Genomic DNA, 21,602 nt, shown 5'->3' on the forward strand with positions numbered 1-21,602 from the left:
CATTGAAAAAATCACACTTTCTGAGTCCTGTCCCTGTCCCTTCTCTCAAGCATTACATTACATTACATTACAGGCATTTGGCAGACGCTCTTATCCAGACCGACGGCGTTCGCCGTCTACTGTAAAATAAAAGCTACCAGAGGTGAAAGCCATGACTAAGATTCTAACGTAGGACAGTGGTCACTCTTGACCTCTCCGACCTCTCCGATTTCCAGCTCATCGTCAGCACAGCGGGGTGTTTGCGGGAAGACCGGAAGGCACAGTCAGCAAAGAGCGGTTTCCTGTGAGGACCGGGTAGTTTCTCCGTAGCCATGGAGAGACCTCACACTAATTCCGGAATTTTCTCTCTCAGGGGCTGTCGCCAGTAATGGTTAGTGCAATCCTCCATTTTTGTACTATGAGACTGTGAACCAGGTGGAGGAGGAGAAATATGTATTTTATTTGTCCTGGGATTAAACTAGTTCCTTAGGCAACTAATTCTATAGTTTGCCATATGGTAAAACGGTAATCACTGGGATGTTTATGGCCATTGCTTACTATAGGCATGCCAGCTGACGCTGGCTGGTCTTCTGTGAGGAAAAACAAACCATTACAACACTGCTGTCACAGTTAGAAGTCCATTTTGCCCATTATGGAATGAATGAACTTTCATTATTTGAATGAGTTTCCTGCAGAAACTTCAATTATTTCTTAGCTTAGAGTAATGATTCGAAATATGGTCTCAGCGCTGAGTTTTCAACTTCATTCAGAGAGACTTAATAATATGGGATGACCTTGGAGTCTTCTACAGTATATCTCCAGGACACAGCAGAGAAAGAACAGAAACTCAAGTATCCCCCCCGTGTTCAGACAGAATGAATGGATGTCTCCCTCTCTTGGAGTTAAGCCGGGTGAGGGATACTGTGGTTTCTCGGGGTCCTGCGTGCTCTTGTTGGAAACATCTTGTGAAATAGACACTTTGAAATGAGGCCAAGTTGCCAGATGATTCAAGATCTCCCATTTCACTACCCGGCTATAGCTTTCTTTTAACATTATTGTCTCTTTCTCTCTCTCTCGCGTTCTCTCTCTCACACACACAAACATATGCATATATATTTCCTGTGCAACAACAATGGCAAGTTGTTCTTCTTTCATTAAAGTAAATTATTATAATAATTTGAAATGTTAAATACATGTTAAATGAATGCAAGAACATTTATTCCTCCTCCATTTATCCAAGACTATAAGAATGTCAGAAATAACCTGGAGTGCGAGAGTATGCATGTTTTTGTACGTAACTAACAATTATACTAATATCAGCCTGGGAGGAACGTAATAAAACCATCGTGCTTTTGAAGCTCTGGCAGCAGAATACATTTTCATAATTAAAATGAGTCTTACAAAGATAGTTTAATCATCGGAAGTACAGAGTGACTGTCGACCCACTAGGAGATACTATCACAAAGGGAACTGCACCAGTGCCTTGAAGCACAGGTAATCTAGCCATCGGCACATCTCCACATCCTGCAAGTAGAAAAGATATCTTTGTGGGAAAGATGTCCATACTGAATTCCCATAACTTGTACCGGTGAGCAATGTTAAGGGAGTTCTGTTACACTATTCCAGGCCTAAGGTGGACACAGGCCCATTTGCCCCAGACATAATTGTTGAGTTTCTCAGTATGTTTGGGTTTTTTGTCAATGGCGCACACTATTGCATGTTATATTGATTACCTGTGCAATAGCTAGCTTGCAAGGATGATGAGCAGTGGACTGTGGAAGCTGAATATTATCTTCTAGCAACTATGCAGTAAAATTTTCACTGTTAAATCAACTCTTACAAAGTACATATAGTCCCTTTTGGAATTATATGTATTCTGTTGGAGTTGAATTAACACTGGACATTTTCAGTGTAGAATAAGTGTTCTTTAATGTTAGTCCAGGTTTTTCCTTGATAGTTTCTTGTGGTAAAATGCAACTGAGATCACAGATTTAAAGCTGGAACATTTGGGCATTTCTGGGTACATTGAAAAAACAATCATCTTGTGAAACTGAAACATTTTCCTGTTTGGACCAATCAGGTATTTGTCAAACCTGGGCGTGGCATTGGATTCGAGTATGGAGGAGAGAATGTTACAAAGGGAGGGTGTGTTGTTTCGAAGGATAGTTTGTCGTGCATCAGAAAGCTCATAGGCTCTGTTTTTTGTGTACACCCCCCCCCCCCCAAAAGCTGCCTCCACCAGCACCATCCCCAGCACCACTGAACTCTCGACTTTTCCTTCCTCTTCAAAACAAAGCAAGCGTCTGTTTTTTCAAAGGGCTGGTGATGCAGGTCAGAGGAAGAGGCCATGCGTACTGGCTCACAGGCGGTGCAGGCTGAGTTTGGGGGGGGAGTAGGGGGCTGTGAAGCTGTTGTTTTGGCTTCAGGGGCAAGACGGAAGGATGAACCTATTTGGGTTGCGTGTGAGTCAGCACCCCCCTCAACCCCCCCCAAGCCGCCCCCCACCCCCAACCACCGAAGGGGAATTCTCAGTTGTCTTGCTCTACTTCCTGTTCCCACAACTCCATAGCCCCTGACCTTGGCAACCTCCCCCCTCTCCCCCTAAAACGGACAGAGGCCAAACAAGGAAGTGCGTTGTCTTTATCAGCCAGCTGTCGGAAAGAAAACACGGGGAAAAGGAAATGCACCTCACTGTGAGTCTGCTCGGTTTTGTTCCCCGCACTTTTTTTAGCACGGCCATTTAAAACACAGCTGACAGAGAGAGGCTCTGAAAAGCACTGCAGGAGTTTGCCAGGAGAAGAAAAAAAAAAATTTCTGGAATATTTCCTCAGTACATTATTCATTGGCATTAGGCTTTTGTTCTTTTAGGTTTCAGAAGCAGGCATGCATTAACACACCAGTATTCTTATGGAAAAATAGTCTGTTTACGGATGAGTAACCACATGCAAACATCTCCTTAATGTTGCTGAAGGGGCAGACTAGCTTAAACTGTGATTAAAGCGGATACTTTCTTGAGTAGGTCGCTGAGAATGCTTGGGAGCAGAAATCACGGGGGTAGCTGCAGTGGTGGGAATGAAGAGATGGATTATTGATGATGAAAGAGGAGAGGGACTGAGAACTGCAGTTTCTTCTTCCCTTGTGGGGAGCGGAAGGGGGGATATGATGTTGTCATGGCGGAAGTGCTCTCCTTCCGCTCAGCTAGGCTTCCGAAGCACAGGGAACATGAACAACAGCTGACAAACCGTGACCTTGTGATTGGCTGACCCCTCGCTCACTTCCTGTTTTGAGTCAGGAGTTCCTGCTGTCTTTTTTGTGTGTTTTTTTTGTCTCTGTATCTCGCCCTGCTTTACGCCATCTCTGTCCCACTGATGGGAACGGAAGGCTCCTGATTGGATGGCACCACAGTGTCCCAAACGGCAGTAATAGCTGCACTGAATGAGGGAACTTTATTAGTCCTTCAGTACAAGATTTAAATCCCTGTGTTCAGATTAATAATTAAAATACCATTTTATACTGCAGTTCGAATTATAGAGCCTGTTCTAGGCTGGGCTGGCTGTTCCACATCCCAAACCAGGACAAACACACTGTTTATTTTTGAAATACATCTTCAAATGTGAAAACAGTGTTTCTGCTTACAATTGGGCCCTCTGCGCCTATGGTAATAGTACTGGAGCTAAATCCTGTGCCCAGAAAAACAATGACTCACTTTCACACCACAGGTCAAATGGAACCCCTAGTCATTTCACATTAGGGATGTATCCAATGATCAATCCCAAGAGGCCACAGCTATACTGCCCAAACTGATGCCATGGCAAACAGCGTTAGCAACCGAGCCACTCAGACAACTGTAATTTTTTTTTGACAGCGCAGAATTTCTGGTGCACAGAAGCTAGCTGCAGTACTCTTGGAATACGTGTCGAGGGCACAGCGGTAAGCAGAGAGCCGTTGTTTGTGTTTTCACACAAAAAAAAAATGTGTTTTAAAAATAAACAGTGCGTTGACTTTGTCCTGATGGAGATGTGGAACAGCAAACCCAGCCTAAAACAGGGCCCATAATTGAAATTGCAGTACACAGTAAAATGTCCAGTGTTAATGGACATATGAGTCCAAAAGGGACCTATGTACTCTGTAAGAGTTGATTTAGCGCTGAATATTTTACTGTGTATGTTAAATATTAAGCTGAACTTAGGTATTTAAATCCTGTACTGGAATAATAAAGTTCCCCCAGTCAGTGCAGCTACTGTATTACTGCAGTTTGGCACAGCATGGTGCCGTCCAGTCAGGAGTCTGCTGTTCTCTGACGACAGCAGTGTCTGACGCATTCCACACCTGCTTTCTGAAGAGTGTTTCTGATCTGATCTGTTGGACGGCAGTTTTGGGTTATTTCTTCATTATGGTGATAATTCTTCGGTTATGAACTGTAGAGGTCTTCCTTGACCAGGCTCTTTGTGATTTTTGAGCTCACCGGTGCTCTTTTTCTTCTTAACGATGATTTTAGTAAGCCTAAGTATTGGCCTATGTCTCTGTCAGTTTTTTTCCCCTCATTTTCCTGCCTCATAATGGCTTCCTTGACTTTCATTGGCTCAACTCTCATCCATGTGTTGACAAACACCAATAACAGACTCCAAAGGCAATCAAAAAGCTAGAATGAAAAAATAATTAGATGCTGAAAGCTCTCTTATACCTGCGCTAAGGAAGCAATCAAACACACCGGACGAATCCGAAACAGGCCATTTGTCCCAAACAGTATGATGCCCTGAAATTAGGGACTGTTCATAAAAAGTGCTGTAATTTCTACATGGTGAAAACTAAATGAATAACAATACCCTTACATAAAAGCTGAGCATGTCTAACCACGTGAATTTTTTGATTACAAATATAAAATAGTGGAGTACTGAGGCAAATCAAAAAAAAATATGTGTGTGGGTGTGTGGTGGGTGCGTGCATCGTGCATGCGTGGGTAATTGTTTGCGGTGCCTATATAAGAACATAATGTAAGAGTTCAGTTACAAACTTTCTCATTAGTGTTGTTCTGATAATACTTTTATAAGAACAACACTGATAATGATAATGATACTGATGATATTTTGCCTGCAAAATATGTTTTAAAATTTTGCTAAGAGGGAAAAAATTTGACTTTTAAACCACTTCTAAATGAATTCCACTATTATCCTTTTTGCACGCGATTGTTATAAATCATGGACAGAAAGGCAACAAGTTCATTCTTCCTTCTCAAATCCGGTTTCCGCTGTGCTTCACTGTAGAGCCACACAAGGTTTCCTGTCTAATGGACCAAGGAGTGATAGATTGGCCTTTGCCGTCTTATTCTGGAGTCGCGCGTGACACGCAACAAGGCCAGGTTGAAACCTAGTATATGGCTGGACCTAACACACGTGATCCGGCCGACCAATGGTGTAACTCCATCACTCACTTAGTCACTCAGTAACTCAGTCACAGACATTCGCGTTTGTAGGGCAGGCCCCGCTGTTGCGGTCCAGCCAAAAAAGAGTGCCAACTCGATACTGAAATTCAGAATAGAAAAACCGCACCACGAGCCATTTATTAATGAATTTATTTATCTGTTTATTTTTACAAATTTCATAATTGTATATACACGTGTTTGATATCCTAGTTTCTGCTCGCAGCTGGCTTTCCATGTGCGTTTAGGCTGTTCAGTTTTTCATTCAAATTTTAATTGATGTTTTCCCCGAAGACACAGAGAGCAGTAGACGTCTTGTGGAACAATCAAAGAGGTTGGATTAATTGGGAAGATGCTATCACACTCATAGCATATTTATACATGTTTATTTTGTTAAAATATTAATAAAGGGGTTCATTGTTTGAAGTAAATGAAGTACCCCGAGTCACTCATTAGTTACACTATGGGGGTGGTTTTAAATCTACTTGTGGATGAATCTGGGGTCTGACCCCAGGGCCAACACACATAAATAATATAAATGTGCATTACCAGGGAGCTATGATTCTTATGTTTATGTGAAGGATAAAGTATTTGACTGACAAGTGACCCATGTAATGGATGCAGATTGAAAAGTGAGCTATGTAAAGGGTATGTGGAATAATGCTAGCATAAGAATCGGCACATTCTGATAACCTCAAACCTTATAATAAGGTATAAAATAATCTCATTACCGTGTCTTCTGGAAGCTGGTAGCAGATGTAAAACAGTTAAGCTTTTTCACCGTTGAGCCGATCTCTGCCAAATTTAATACCTAAGAAGAGTGGGTCATGCTGTTCCAGTATGCCAAATTTGAGTGCATTCGGCAAGGCAAAAATATTATTTTTGATTATCTCATTAAAGGTAAAAGAGGCACTCCATCTTTGCTCACCGGTGTCCAGATGTGAGAAACCTCATTGCGCAGGTACTTCCCCTGCTCTAACTCGAGAGAGGAAAATTTATTACAGTAAAATGGAATGAAAGGAAAAGCAGGAAACTTTTTTTAAATAATATAATTTCTAAAACTGGTATTCATGGTGTGAAGCTATAAACCACACCGTTAATAACTTGACTTAATAAGTGTTAACATCTGTTCTCCCAAGGACAAAAGCAAAGTTGATTAAATGGATTCTCGAGAGTAATTATCAAATGTGACGGAAACGGCCGTTGATGAGCCTCTTGTGTCTTTTCCTTCATCTACCAAAGGGAAAAGGTCACATTAGGCCACCAGAAATAAGGCTTTTTACTGCTCTGTACTGTATCACACAACAGGTAGATAATAACTATATATCCATAGCTCTATCAAAGACACTATCAAAGACACTATCAAAGAACTTTATCAAAGACACATGAAATAGTAGCTTTGATTGGAAAAGTTCTATATACTGATCACAAAATTGTAAAGTGTAATTGGCTAACACGACTTTCAGAATCTTTTGAAAATGACATCACACATTCACTATGGCAACTGATAGGTATTCGTGGTCTGGGGGTTGCTTTATGACATCACGTTTTCTTACAGTTCGTATGTTGAGAGCAGTGAGACAGGCAGCCCTTTCAACTCAGAATTATCTGAAGGCCAGTAGCCATTATTAACTCATGGTTATCCAATAGCTCTGTGGATATGCTGCCAATATTTACCTGCAGAGTATTTACCTGCAACTAACAATTAAGATGGGGAGTTTGCAGATTAACATCTGATTGGCAGCTCACAAATCATTTGTGCTGCTGATTGGTTAAATGCAAGGGCCATTTTACTTACATATAAAGTATCTTTTAAAAAATGCATTAGGGTTTGACAACACAGGAGCAATACATTTCATGTCACATGTAACAGAAGGAAACTATTTTTAAAATAAGCGCAAAAGCTGAAGTACGGCGGTTTTCATTTGCTAGTTGAGCGTGATGGTGCACTATCATTGTATCGTTGTCAATCGTTGTTAACAGCTGGTAGAAGTGTTGCTTCCCCCTGTTCCATGATCAGACACACCTTCACTAGCAGCTTTCCATTAGGAAACACTGCATTAGCGTCTATTGTGCTTATGGTGTTGTTGGCTTGGTTCAGACATCAGGCTCTATTAGATTACCTATTAGGCTTAAAATTTGAGCGGGAATTGTCTGGCTGGTTCAGGTCAGGCCATAAGGATGCCAGGCTTAAGCAGACTAGGGCCTCATGCAGCCTGATGCGGACCTGTAACAAGTAGTACAATTTTGCTGTTCTTAGTTCTTAGAATACAAAAATCAATTTTTAAATCGCTGTTGAGTAATCATTTTTATAAGACTGGTTGTATTTTTATTTGTTTTTTTATGTGCAATATAACTGTTAAAATGATGAATTTCATTGCCCAAGGTCTTTAATGTGGGATGATGTCATGTCGCCATAATGCGGAATGGCTTCTGCTGTCATAGAAAAACATCCGTAACAGCAGGCCATGGCTCTTATGTGAGCGAGAGTGCAGCGAGAGCAGTGTGGGTTTAATTAGTCAGAACTGTGAATCAGCGGATAAAACGCTCCTCGCTCAACGCCAGTCCTGACAGATGATGAAAGAAAACTCAGTAAAAAGCCTTTTATGACCAAAAATTTTAAAAACAATATCTTTTGGTTTGTTAAACATTTTGTGGGCTTGTAAAACTCAGGGCGGTGGCGAGTGTGAGAGCTGAAAGGGTAAACCCTTGGGATTGGCTTCATTTACGGGGGAAGCTGTCGGGATTGGCTCCCTTACGGGAGAAGCTGTCGGGATTGGCTCTCTTACGGGAAAGCTCTTGGGATTGGCTTCCTTGCAGGGAAAGCTGTCGGGATTGGCTCCCTTACGGGAGAAGCTGTCGGGATTGGCTCCCTTACGGGGGAAACTCTCAGGATTGGCTCCTTTACAGGGAAAGCTGTCAGGATTGGCTCCCTTACGGTGGAAACTCTCAGGATTGGCTCCTTTACAGGGAAAGCTGTCGGGATTGGCTCCCCTATGAGGGAAACTCTCAGGATTGGTCCCCTTACAAGGGAAGCTCACAGGCAGGCCGGTGGTTATCTGCCGTTTGCTCTGCTGACTCACACGCACTAAAACTCCCCTTCGCAAGGAGACGGCTTTTAAAAGCAATCTGCAGAGCATGCCGCCGCCGCTCTCTCGCGCTCAGGAACTCGGCCGAGGTGAACTAATCGGCCATTTCAGCTAAACCGCCCCTAACCCCCCCCGGCCAGATACCTCCCAGCAAGAGTAGAACAATGCATTTTCTGTTTTTTTAAACAATGCATTTGGTTAAAGCTGAGGGAGCGGTGAAGCATGCCTGGCTGCAGTCAGGCCCGAGAGAGACTTCATCACCCCACATATCACGGGCAGCCTTTCTTCTGGAGGCTGGGAAACCATTAGCATGTTTTATTCATGAGCCGCAAGGCAGCGGAGGTGCCATGTGTCAGAACAGATTTCAGACCATCCGCACGTCTCCTTTCCCTCAACCTATTAAAATAATAATCAAGTACAATAGCCATGACAATCGCGCATCAGAGACTTCCTGCAAGGTACAAGACTGGGAACAGAAAGCAATAGACCGTCCTCCAAATGTAGCGCGGAACTGCAGCTAGACGCTGACATCTTGGCTAGATTAGCATGTCCTCAAAAGACCCCGTCTGTTGACCAGAGCATGTTTGATCTGTCTTGATTCGGATGTGTACTTCAGAAGCTGTCATCAGCTCAGAGCGTGAATTCAATTGAAATTCTGGTCTCTACCTGGAGAATAAAAGTTTGATAGAATCGTATGGAAAAATTCCCACTTAATAATAGAATTTAAATTCATTTCCAGGATTGACTGAATGGAAATAGAATTGACCCTCAACCCTTTTTTTGAAAAGTATATGGGGAGGTTTGAATTGAAATGGAATTGATTCCAGCACTGCTCCTAAATGAAGGTAACTTCTTGTGATCGGGTCAGTGAGCTATCTCGTTTAGAGCGAGGCGGAATCTCCCGCGTCACAGCACACACCCAACGGCGGCCATTTTCTAACGGGGAGCCGAACTTGCGATGCGTTTGAGCATTTGAAATAAAACAATGTAAGGATTCCAGTAGTCTGAAACCTTGTGTACTGGATGTGTTTTTGCAATTTGGGGAATGAGAATAGGGCGAATTCTGGCAATAGGAGGGAGAGAAGGAGACATATTGTAGAGAGAAAGGTACAAATCTTTCAGCGACGAGTTCATTTTGGTCACCTGCCAGGCTTAAGGTTCCTTTTCCGTCCCTCGACGAGACGGCTTTCCATTACATTACATTACATTAGAGGCATTTAGCAGACGCTCTTATCCAGAGCGACTTACACAACGTTTTACATTTCCAATCCAAATAGTTTAAAGCCAAACAAATGCAGGGGTTCATGTTGTGTCTGGATTTTTCTTTCCCAAATGCTCCTGAGCTGTTTCCACAGACACGCTAACCCAGAAAGCAGCTTTTTAAAAACACAATGTGACTGTCTGTGACCACAGGAGGCTTGGTTACAAGCGCAGTCCCGTACGAGGATGCAGTTGGGGGGGGGCGGGCACATTCTTCCAGACAGGTCACAGGGTCACCCCAGTCCCCATAAGCCTTTGGGGGCTAAATTACCAAGTCCAGGGACCCTGTTAGGCTTAGCCTTCCTTCTGATCTTACTCCAGGTGCCACTTTGTATACATCATGTTGTTCCTCATCTCAAGTCTTTTCCCTTTTTCCTTTCATCTGGTTCTATATCCCTCTTTCCTTCATTTATTTTTTACTTTTCTCTTTTTGTGCATTTAATTTGGCACTCAGTGGCACAGCACAGCATTGATTGGTAACCATGGCAATGAGACAAGAGTCTTGTTTATGAGACTACTCGTCAAAAAAAAAAAAAAAATCATATTGTAAGAATATGTATTCTGCTCTTTTGTGGGGTGTTGTCCTTAATTCTGCCCTCTTTTATGAAGTCTTGTCCTTAGTTCCACTCTCTGGGGCGTCGTCCTCAGATCTCAGCGGGAGACCCTATATCCAGTCACAGTAATAAATGTGGACCAGCAGTGAGTTTCATTATAATAGATACTCCTTCCTTACAGAGGAGCCTTTAGTTATAATGTAGATTTAAAGCCAAGGACGTTAACTTCTGCCAAACAATGTTTGTAGCTATAACTGAATTGACATATTTTCTTTTACAGCTACTATCATTCAGAGGCTGAGCCAGTTAGAAAAGTCATCCTGAAAGCAGATATTAGGACAGTAAATATTTCGCATCGATAAACTGTTTACATTTCATGTCAAATGACTCACTTGAAACTAGTACAATATTACTCAGCTATAAAATATGAATGTTATTTTCTATGTTTGTTGAACCAATGTCCCTGTAAAAGTTTCCAGTGCGATATGACCACCCGTTTAATTCCCTCGAAACACAGGCAGACACAAGTGGCTTTCTTGCTGCTGGTTTATTTGAAGGCTTCTCTCCAAATCCACCGTGAAAACTAAACACAGTATTGACAAGAAAATAGACCATGTTAGCTTAACATAAACAATAGCATGCACAGCATGTAGAATAACGCTTTACCAAAGTAAAATACAGACAAACGAAACAAACACCTCGTTGGCTGTGTGTTACGAAAAAGGGAATAGTCTTCGAGTCTTCAGAGGTTTCCTTATAACCGTTCGCATCAAATTGAAGTCCGTTGTGACCAGCATAAAACCTTTCACCGGAGCATAAGATGTCCATGCTTGCTGCTTGGTTGCAGGAGCTGCTTAAGAGTCTGACTCACGCGAGAGCAGCCCGAAGAGACTTGAAAGTAACTTTGAGCCGAGACTTAAAAATAATAGTACTAAATAAAATAATAAAATGTATAAATGACAAATGCAATTTAAATAAATTCTTAATTATGACATTGGTCTTAGAAAAAGTAAACAAATTATATAATGGCAACAGTTACAACCGGGGTGATACTTGAAGCCGTTTTAAATCAGAACACTTACGTCACATCTGAGGGGAAAGAGATGGATACGGTTCGTATTTGGTGAGAAGATCCTTTGTGTTCCACTCATAAGAGTGTTAGTACAGTCAGGGATGGTCCATTGCTGACTCTTTTGTGTTCATGGGCACCCCCTGCACCACAGAGCTCACACTGTCATACCAAACCTCTCCTCCTGCCCATCTTCCCTCTTGAAGCGATTGAATTACCCTGGTAATTGTGGATCGTCTACCATGCTTGATGGGTATCTAGCAAAGGGTTGGTGTTGATCTGCTGTAATTGTGGCAGTTTGAGATGAACTGAGAGAGGAGACCTTACCTTGGGAGCAACCAACGTCCCGCTCAGGATCGACGGTCCCACTCAGAATCAACCGTCCCACTGGGGATCGCCCGTCCTGCTCAGGACCGATCGCTCACGGTGCTCTGTTTTGGAGCTTGAGCCGCAGGCGTGTTTTTCGAAGCGGGGAGGGCCTGCGATTGAAAGAGAGCTGGATGCTGTCCCGTCCCATCCTCCTTCAGGCCTGTGGAAGCTTCTCTGTGAAAGACCTATCTGGACCTGAAACTAATTCCTTTACACCGTTGCCATTACCTCATTAAAGCTTTCCCAGATGTGTTCCTTGCCTATATCACAGTATTGCTATTAATTTTGTACTGTTTACTCGTTTAACGGGCACCCTTGTCCTGGGAAAATTCAGTTTCTTAAATTTTACCTGCTGTGGTCCTTTTTACGATATAAAGTTTGGGTATTTTTTGAAGCAGTGCGGGTGAGGTATCTTGCTCAAGGGTATAGCACGGCATGCCCACCTGGACCTGCATGATTAAAAGTTACGTTCCTCATTTTCCTCATTCCCTATTTTGATCCTCTAACGAGCTGCTCATTATTAATCAAAGACACATTGACTCAGCCTTCTCGAAGGACGGTATTCTGAAACCTTCATCCCACATTCAGACCGTGGTCTTAAAGCGACCATCTTAATATCTTTCTGCCGTTGTAATAGGTGCAATAGACACACCTTACTTTATAGTTACCGCTAATGCTAATAATAGCATTTTACTTGTAGTTACTGCATGTGTTAATGCTAGCATCCTATATGCAGAAAACAGTTTATGAATGCTGAGAACTCATTTTGTAGGTGTGTCCTAGTCTGTGGACCCTCTGCTTTGCCTTTAACAATAATGCAACATGATGACAGGCCAGAGAGTGGACTGTCTTTTTTCAGTGTTAACTTTTTCTTTCTTTTTTAGCTAATTTGTTTCCCGTACATGGGATTTTATGTGCTGGAAGGCTCGGTTAAAGGCAGTCCTACAGTATGTGAAGTCATTTGAAACGGACCAGTCTATGTAAATAAAAATTAAGCACCATACCTAGAGCTTTTTTACCCCCATCCTTCTATCTTGCATTATTTATATTTGGTATTTTAATAGGATGAATTGTATTTGAATGGTCTATGGCACTGGTTGAAATAAATGCATATATAATTGGGATGATGAGGGTTGTGGTTTTAGATGAAGAAGGTTCTAAATCTGTTTTGACGAGATAATCACAGTGTTTTATACAAATAAAAATATTAGCCTTGAGAAAAAATAATCTTCTTAAGACTAGAGTCTGCATCACAAAGGAACTGGGAGCCGGTGTTTTGTTGTATGCTGCTCTTTGTACAGTACCAGGGTAAATACTTTGGCAATTTCTGAGTCTCTCTTGCTCCTGCTGCAATCCTGAAGTTCCCTTGGCGGTGAGTTTTTTTTGCAATAAACCCTGGTCTTATTTTTGGATTCAAACTCTAGCATAATCAAGATTCTTTTGAAGAACAGACTAAAAATAGTTTTTGAGAGCACACAAATGGCAACTGTTGTACTTGTGCCCACTGACGATGTGTATTCGTATTAAATTTATTGTTCCATGCTATGACAGGTTACAAAGGAATAACAAGAGACGTCATTTCTTGTTCTACGAGCAACAGGGTTGTACTGATTAAGTGTCGACCTGAGTTAGGGTGCGCAGGGGAAACTGGATTCTGAGAGCAGTGAAGCTGTATCGCTAGTAAGATCTGAGCATTTTGTCTCCCGATTCTTACAGGCTGAACCCATCTCCTTTCTTAAACACAATGCTTTCGAGCTTGCCGCAATTATTCACAGATGTGCAAATATTTATGTACTGTCGCTAAGAAAGCAAGAATTTTACATCCTGAACACCTTGAAAGACTCAAATAATATCCAGAATATTGAAGTACGTGAAGTAATGATTCCTACAAAAATGTATTTATTTTGATTAAGGGAGTTATTAAGCAAAGACTACGCAATAAAGAGCCAATTAACAGTCAATTTCTGAGATATGCTGTATAGTAATCTGTATAGCTGTAATATACCACGCAAATACCGAAATAAATGAAACTTTGTTACTTTTGTTCCACGACTATAAAAGCACTTTCTGAGAACTTTTCAGTAAGAGGTCCAGGCTTTTTTTAACGGTGTATTTTGACACCTCCAAACAGGCGGCACTTGCAAATGCATTGTCTGTTGGTTTTGACACAATAGTTGCTATATTTGTCTCAGCTGAGCCTCAGTTAATTAGTGCTTATAATTAGAAAATTATTTCCGGTGCTATTTAAGGCTTTCAGTAGTGTTCATGTGCTAATAGATTCTTTACAGTTAGCAAAACAGGGAAAGTGATTAATTGTGTTTCTGCACGTACTTATAGAGACAGCATAACAAAGCATGTGTGTAGAGAAGCGAAAGAGCAAAAAGCCTCCTGTGTTTGTTAATATTCTCAACCTTTGGTCCTGTGCTTTATATTTTATATAGGATGCTGTACAGCGAATTACTGAACTGCACACTTCAGAATAGTGCTGGGGTGGAGGCAGGACGTCTGGCTTGTTCTGCGGTCTCAGACATTTACAGCTACACCTCTAGGGTGCAAATGAGGTGTAGATTACAAGTGTAAGCCGTTGTCCGTCTGAAGTGGACTCAAGACCTGCATAGAGATTAACCCATTCTAAGCCCAACAGTGGCCTAGAATACCACAGAAAATGTTTTTCCACATCTCACAAAATGTAAAGCAGCACTTCATGAATTTATACTAAAACAAAAAAACCAAAAGAACTGTTGTTCTAGGGGGCACGTTGTGTGGCGCTTCACGGAAAATGATGTTCAAACGGTGTGGGTTGACGTGCTGTAGATAACAAGTCAAACGCATATGCAACAAAAAGTATTTTACTGCAGGACTACAGATAATTTAAATACAGAGAGCAACAATAATGCTATTGTGTGATGGCAGCTAGCAGTTAGTCAGAATTGGTCGATACTACTTGACTGGTACTTGCTGACACTCACAAGTCATCCACTTTATGTATATCCCAGAGGTTTATTTTCAAACTTCGAAAGCGCCGACTACCTAAAATTGGTGACAGAATGTTTGTAATTTTAAGGATACAGTTAGGAAGCAGCTGGCTTTTATAGAATCTCCTTCCATACCCTCCACCTTACACGTTCAACAAAATCTGTGATGATACCGTGAGCAATTTTATTCTGCATTATTCACAATGCAAGATGCAACGTTAAAGTGTATATGAAACTGTTAGGAGAAACGTAGAATACAGTCTTGGCCCCCTAGAATGATTTTTGAAGGCACTCATTTATCCTAATTAACCTGCGGAGCGACTGAAAATGCACTAATTAGATCGTTGTCTGGATTTAATGAAACGCTAAGGGCTTGGTGGACTGTGGAATCAATGATTATTGACTCAAACCATTAGGAAAGTCATAGCACTAAAAACACTTAGGTTTTTTTCTTAGTGGTGGAAAAATGAGCAAAGAGCACTTTATTGAGGACTCTACAAGTAGCAACTGAGGCGTAGAGAATTTAATTAAGTGCAATTTAGCAAGCACAACTGTTTATGTTCTACAGTTTTATATTTTTACTGGTCATTATTCAGAACATTCGCACATTAAATTATCATTGAGGTTGGGAGAGTACTTCAAAATGGTCAATAATGACTAAAATTATGCTATTTGGGGGTCGATTTAACAGGAGTTGTGACCGAGGTTCAGTTTGTATTGAACTACTTAATGAAGCAAGTTGTCACATAGTATGATTACAATCCCAAATGCACACAAACGCACACACATACACGCGCACAGGTATGTTCAATTCAAAATTTCCATTGCGCTTTCAAAATGAGCCATGAAGATTGACCCCTTATTATCTTAAAGAGGAATAAAACAGCATTTAGCTCATTTAGTAGATCAAGGCATTACTGATTAATTCTCTCTGTGTGGCTGGCCAAAGCAATCTCTGTAAAGAGTTAATGGCAGAGAAAGGTGCCATTTGTGCTGGAGTTATACATCATAATGATGCACATATCTATCCTTCCTCATTTTTGAAGAACTTCAATGGGTGGGTAATTTGAATTTGGGGGCATTGACTGAACTCACGCCAGAGAGGGATTCGGAGTAGCTGCTGTTCAAACTGTAAACAGTATCTCCACAGAAACACACTTTCAATGTACAACGATTCCAAGCTACTCACCCATGCAAAGCACAATCCATAAGTCACTAATTAAACCCATCAAAATCTAGGACGTTGAAAGTATGGATATCAAAATGAGGCCAAGTTTTTACAATAAATATTGGCCCTCGTAGCTCACACAAATAAAACAAGCTGTATCACACTGATTCTCCATTCAGCTGCCATTTGTGCCAGTTATGACAAGACTACATGAAAGGCTCTTCTCTACACTTTGAAGCCTCTCAGAACTGAAATGATGTTCCCTCACCGCATCTTTCTTGACAAAAATAATTTGAGCTTTGTCACAACTGATGAACAGGCTGTCGTCAAATCATTCTGCTAACTCATTGACCACATCAGGGCTCCTTTCTTCTTAAGAGACTAACAAGTGCACGTACTGTAAATTTGGCAGTTCAAGGGCTAATTTGCAGAAGATTGCCACTTCTGAGTACTTCTGTTGTACAGTTTGCTTCTTTAGATTGAGTTTTCACAGTGTGTTTTTTGAAAAATGGTTTTGGGTCAAATAAAAGTGAGTTCCATTCTTCCAGTCAGGGCTGTTCTTACAGCTTCAGAAAAGAGCTTGGCTAATTTGGAACAACCTGCTTTACCAAGCTGGCTGTCTACTAACAGATCTGCTTTATCACAGCCAGTAAAATGTAACATTTTCCTATTCTTAAAAAATTCATCCACCTGTTCTCTTACAATCCGGTATGTCCTATGGAATAACACATTCAAATTTGTGTGACATAGAAATGTCAAAAAACGTACTTCCATAGTGGTGCTGTGTGTGTCAGACGTGGCAGAAATGGCAGGAAATGGCTTGAGACCATAACGCGTATCACAGTATTCTGTATAAACATGCGTATCCACTGAATTACCTGAAGAGCACCTTCGGCAATACTGCGAGTGCTTCACCAACATTGGCTGATAGGCATACAACGTTTCCGCCCGACGTGCGTCATCTGTCAGCCCTGAAGAGGGCATTACATTGGGATTTCATCATTTAGAAAACATGGATATTTATTTATTTGTTGCCATTGTCAGTGTCTTGTGGAGGCGGTTGTATGCGATTTTGCATTGAGTGGACTGAAATGGGGTCACGCCTGCATCATCAAAGACGCGTCGGGCGGAGCACTTCCTGTCCATCGCGAAGGCACTCCCGAGGGGAAGCCATTTTGAATGAGATCCCGGGCCCCGTGCCTCATTAAGTCCCCGCTGAATGACAGGCACCAAATCAAACCGTTTGCTGATGTCAAAAATTAGCAGTGCGAGTGTGCTGGGAGGTGGCCCACTGTGGGACCCCAGCCACTCAGTGCCGGGGGCAGTTCCTGAGGCTGGGGGGTGGGGTGGGGGGGGGGGGGGCTGCGGGCGCTGACTGAGATGCCGGTCAGATAACATCGGCACCCTACATGTCATCGTTGATGTCCCTGATTTATACAGAGATCCCTTCAGCGTGCATTTGAATGGGTGACACGGTTCTCCCTCTTACACGGCTCTGACTGTTATACGGCTACAGCGTCTGGGTGAGCGGCATTCTGGGAAGGCGCTGGAGCTCCATCCGGATGTTCTGGCCTGATGGTCTCTGTACTCTCTGCCCTCCTGTAGCCATATGTCTGAGTGAGGAGAGTGTAGGTGCTGTTGCAGTGAAGCTGCCTAACTGCAGGACAGTTACAGGAGGAGAGGGCACATGCTGTGAGATGCTGTTGTCGTTCATCTTTTCAAACCGTGTGTGCTGGACTCTCCACCCTCTCAATCCTGTTTTTTTTAATTTGTTTTTATTTTGTTACTATGCAAAATGGCTGGGGGGGGGGTAAGGTGGTTTGCAGGGGGAAGAAAGCAAACAGACTAACAAATGGGACCTGTATTCCCCCTCTCCACTCATCCCTCTACTCCCCCTCTCTAACCGCCCCATTCCTCCCCCTCTCCACCCGTCCCATTCCTCCCCGTCTCCACATATCCCATCTCTGAGGCCCGTAAACAGATGTGTCATCAGGCCGATGCTGCTGCAGCGATTAGGGTCTCCGTGGCGACAGGGTCCTCCTCTGCCCTGCCTCATTACCTGCCTGCCGGCTGCCTCTGTCCCATGGGCCCACACAGCATCATAATGACCTCCTTACCAGTCCCGCCGCACCCCTGCTCCCGCCCCCTGTCCCGCCAAGCCTCGGTTTTGAGTTGAGTTGGAGCCCCATGTCAGCTCTGAAAGCTGTGTTGAAGGTTGGCCGGACAGAGGCCCTGCTCTCTGTGTTCTGTTCTCCCCCATTCACCCCGGGGACCTGTACTTCCCCTTACACCCGTCCGCCGCCATAGTTACAGCACCTTGTCGCCCCGCTGTGAGGTCATCGAGTTCTCGCAGCCAATCGGAGATCATTCAGCAATGCGGGAGCTTTTTTTTTTTTTTAAGAGATCACGGACGTAGGGGCCATCAGTAGGGTGCTGTGGTGTTGTCAGGGACGTGCCTCACAGAAACTTTCTGATGTTTTAGGTTGGAAAGGTGACAAAGCATGATAGTATAATTTGCTGGAGATTAAATAATGAGTGCAATAGTTTTTTGATAGGGATGACAGAATCTGTTTAATTGTACAGCTTGATAAAGGTGACAGAAATGAAAGAATGGTGTGGTGCGCTATTGAGATCATAGAAATCTGTGTGGTGGCATTCTGTCCTATCGTCCTCATTGTGTAATATATCACAGAGCCTGCAGCTGCAGTGATTACATTGTCCCATTGATGGTAACTGCATGCATCCCTTACATAAATGGAATATGCTGCAATATTTTATCAACTATGAGCTTTTTTGACAATATCATTTACATTTTTTTTCCTAGCTGTGTGATATATTGCAATATAAACATGGCAATAATGTGTGGAGTACTCATACATTGTGCAATGTGGCTAAAACCCTCTGGATAAGAGCATCTGCTAAACAAACGTAAATATTGTGAACATATATTTGATTGTTTCAGTAATTCACATTTCCATAATGAGTATTACAGAGCACACTGTGATTGTGGGTTATATGGGGTTCCATGCAACTCTGTGGTCACCAGGTACGTGAGGTAGGATTAGTGGAATTTTACACTAATGAAAGAGGAGGACTGTTCCAGCTAAATATCCCAATGTAGAAAACAAAGAGTTTTCTTAGCCGGAAACAGTCTGTTTCAGCTCATTATGTTAATTACATTACATTACAGTCATTTGGCAGAAGCTCCTATCCAGAGAGACGACCAGTAGTGCAGAGCATCAGTGTTAACTCATTTCTCTCTTCAGGGTTTTTTTTTTCTTTCTTTAAAGCACTTAGGCCAAATATCACTGCTTCCTTCCTGACACCCCAGTTTGCCAGGGCTGCAGGTTCTATACATGTGCCTGTGTCATCAGGCCAAATGTATTGATTGATTGATTGATTGATTGATTGGTTCAGCTTATCTAGACTTCAATATTTTATATTGATATTAAAGGAAAGTTAATAAATGTTGTTAAAGTTCTCTTGAGAAAACAAACAAAAGTAATACCTGTGAAATACACCAGCATATTCATTGCAAACATGCCCCCCCCCCCCCCACCTCAGGTTCTGATTACATTTGACCATGTATTTTTATGCTATACCCCCATCTTCTCTCTTCTTCTTCAGGGGGCTGTTTGCGAATCGTTACACGGAAACGCACTACCTGGAGGACGGGAGCTCTGTCACCGCTGCTCGTAATTTCACGGTAGGTTAGAGCTGCGGATGTCCCCGTCGCCGCTCCTGTCGAACGAGCGGTAGGTTAGAGCTGCGGATGTCCTCGCCGCTCCTGTCGAACGAGCAGAGCCCTGTTTCCGGGGCCCTGTATGTGGGCAAAACGTTACGTTCATGTGGTGCAGTAATGATGAGGGGGAAAAAACAATGTTTTTTTATTTGTTTTTTTTTTTTGTCTGTTTGCAGCTCTGAATTTATACACTTCTGTGTCAGTGGAAAAAAAAGCCTACATTTTTGCATTTTTGGGGAGATACCAAAAATACTTCATAAACAGACTAGACCGAATAGACAGGATGACTGGTTTCTCTTTGTGAGAAAGAGAACATATTTCATGTTTTATTTTAAATGGATAATATAAAAGTTTGTGTGCATAATTCATTGCATAGTTTTTGCATACAATATTGTTATTGTACATTTAAATGAATGTCTTGAGTTAGTACCCAGTACTCCTAAAAAATGCATTGTGTCCAATGTTAACATATTTTTTTACTAATGTTTAATATCATATGAAATATTTATCCATATATCGATCCATGAACATTTTTTAATAATGTAAGGAAGTCGCCTATGCAGAATGCACTTACACTCTATCCTGTGAAAGCCAGAACTACCACTGGAACATGCCCTTCTCTCTACCACCATTAACTGGAGTAAAAACCTGCAGATACCGTGGCCTTCAAAGACTGGAGTTAAACCCGCAGACACTGTAGCCCTTCAGGACCGGGTGTTAAACCTGAAGACACTGTGGCCCTCCAGGCCTGGAGTTAAACCTGCAGACCCGGTGGCCCTCCAGGGCTGGAGTTAAATCTGTAGACAATGTGGTCCTCAAAGACCTTAACCTGCAAACACTGCGGCTCTCCAGGTCGGAAGTTAAACCTGCAGACACTGCAGTCCTCCAGGACTAGAGTTAAACCTGCAGACACTGCAGTCCTCCAGGACTAGAGTTAAACCTGCAGACACTGCAGTCCTCCAGGACTAGAGTTAAACCTGCAGACACTGTGGCCCTCCAGGAGTGGAATTTAACCTGCAAACATTGTTGACCTCCAGGACTTGTGTTAAGCCTGTAGACACTGCAGCCCTCTAGGACTGGAGTTTAACCTGCAGACACTGTGGCCTTCCAGGGCTGGAGTTAAGCCTGCAGAAACTGTGGCCCTTCAGGCCTGGAGTTAAACCTGCAAACACTGCTGCCCTCCAGAACTGGAGTTTAACCTGCAAACATTGTGGACTTCCAGGATTGGTGTTAAACCTGTAGACACTGCGGCTCTCCAGGACTGGAGTTTAACCTGCTAACATTGTGGACCTCCAGAACTAGAGTTAAACCTGCAAACATTGTGGACCTCCAGGACTGGTATTAAACCTGCAGTCGCTGCGGCCCTCCAGGACTGGACTCAAACATGGAGACACTGCGGCCCTCCAGGCCTGGAGTTAAACCTACAGACACCGTAGCCCTCCCGGACTGGAGTTTAACCTGCAAACACTGTCGCCCTCCAGAACTAGAGTTAAACCTGCAAACATTGCGGACCTCCAGGTCTGGAGTTAAACCTGCAGACACTGTGGAGTAGATTCGCTTGTCCTGGTGGACTAGAATCTCTACTGCGTGAGAAAAACAAGCAAGGAATTCTGCTTGTATGTGAACTGAAAAGAAGCCAATCTGCCTTGACAGAACCTGTCAGCAGCCCCAAGACAAGCATTGATCGCACATCTAAGCAAAAAGGGACTGGGCTTATGGAAGAGATTCATTGAATATACTGAAAGTCCACAGTACAGCACCACCACTTTTTAAACACTGTGAGAAATAGTGCCTGTACATTTTCCATGAAAGAGCTGAACATTGCTGGGTTTTCAAAGAATTTACGCAGCTGCATTTGAGATAGCACTGGAGTGAGGAAAGCAGGAAAATTCTGTTTCCAGGTCTTGTTCAATATTATATATATAACACATGTGCATTGTTGGGCTTTTGTGCAAAGTCTCACCCAGCAGTGTTCTGT

At 42.6% G+C, this 21,602-nt stretch overlaps 1 protein-coding gene across 2 annotated transcripts in view; it reads left to right on the forward strand.

Moving 5' to 3' along the window:
* Positions 1-21,602, forward strand: part of LOC135244871 (disintegrin and metalloproteinase domain-containing protein 12-like) — a 95,817-nt gene that overhangs the window by 28,671 nt on the left and 45,544 nt on the right. For both annotated transcript variants that reach the window (XM_064317511.1, XM_064317510.1), the window contains exon 4: positions 19,510-19,588. In XM_064317511.1, coding sequence (XP_064173581.1) covers positions 19,510-19,588 — 79 coding nt within the window. The remainder of the gene's footprint in view (positions 1-19,509; positions 19,589-21,602) is intronic.

This window comes from Anguilla rostrata, chromosome 18, assembly GCF_018555375.3.
Source record: "Anguilla rostrata isolate EN2019 chromosome 18, ASM1855537v3, whole genome shotgun sequence".
Classification (NCBI taxonomy): Eukaryota; Metazoa; Chordata; class Actinopteri; order Anguilliformes; family Anguillidae; genus Anguilla; species Anguilla rostrata.